Consider the following 632-nt stretch of genomic DNA (forward strand, 5'->3'; position numbering starts at 1 on the left):
AAAAAAAAAAAAAAACAAAAAACAAACACAAACCACTGGTGGGGTTGGGAACATTGATTTGTGCCTATAATGCCATCACTTTGGGAGGCCAGGATGCGGTGAGCTATAATGAGGCCACTACACTTCAACCCAGGCAACAGAGGCCCTATCCCTAAAAAAAAAATTAAAATTAAAAATAAATGAATAAAAACCATTGGCATTTCCTGAGCCTATTCCTATTTTCCTTTCTGTTTCCCTTTGGTCATACTTCCCAAAGCTCTGAACACTACAAGAACTATACACCAGTGTCTCAACGTTCAAATTCATAAACATAGCTGTTCAAAAAATTACAAATGGTAATTTTTCTAATTAGGAGAGATTTTTTACCTGTGCAGGTGTGTCTGTTTCATTGATTGGTTGCCCGTCGAATCGGAATCTGATCTGCCTCATTGACAATCCCTGAACGAGAGAATTTAAAAGCAATAAACGGCATTAAGAGAAACAGAATTCTATTTAGATAAAAGTACATGCATATTTAGCCATGACTATATTAAAGAAATAGCTAAATAAACAATCACCAACATGTTAACATATCCTATAAATAAAAAGATTTGGGGTGATTCTTAATTTTGTTTTTTTTGAGATGGAGTCTC

The 632-nt window shown here is 34.7% G+C and overlaps 1 protein-coding gene across 1 annotated transcript in view; it reads right to left on the reverse strand.

Moving 5' to 3' along the window:
• SUMO2 (small ubiquitin-like modifier 2) overlaps positions 1–632 on the reverse strand; it is a 59,519-nt gene that overhangs the window by 11,529 nt on the left and 47,358 nt on the right. Inside the window, exon 4 of the mRNA XM_011932905.1 lies at positions 367–438. Within this exon, the coding sequence (XP_011788295.1) occupies positions 367–438 (72 nt within the window). The remainder of the gene's footprint in view (positions 1–366; positions 439–632) is intronic.

Source organism: Colobus angolensis, unplaced genomic scaffold, assembly GCF_000951035.1.
Source record: "Colobus angolensis palliatus isolate OR3802 unplaced genomic scaffold, Cang.pa_1.0 Scaffold1, whole genome shotgun sequence".
In the NCBI taxonomy this organism is placed as follows: Eukaryota; Metazoa; Chordata; class Mammalia; order Primates; family Cercopithecidae; genus Colobus; species Colobus angolensis.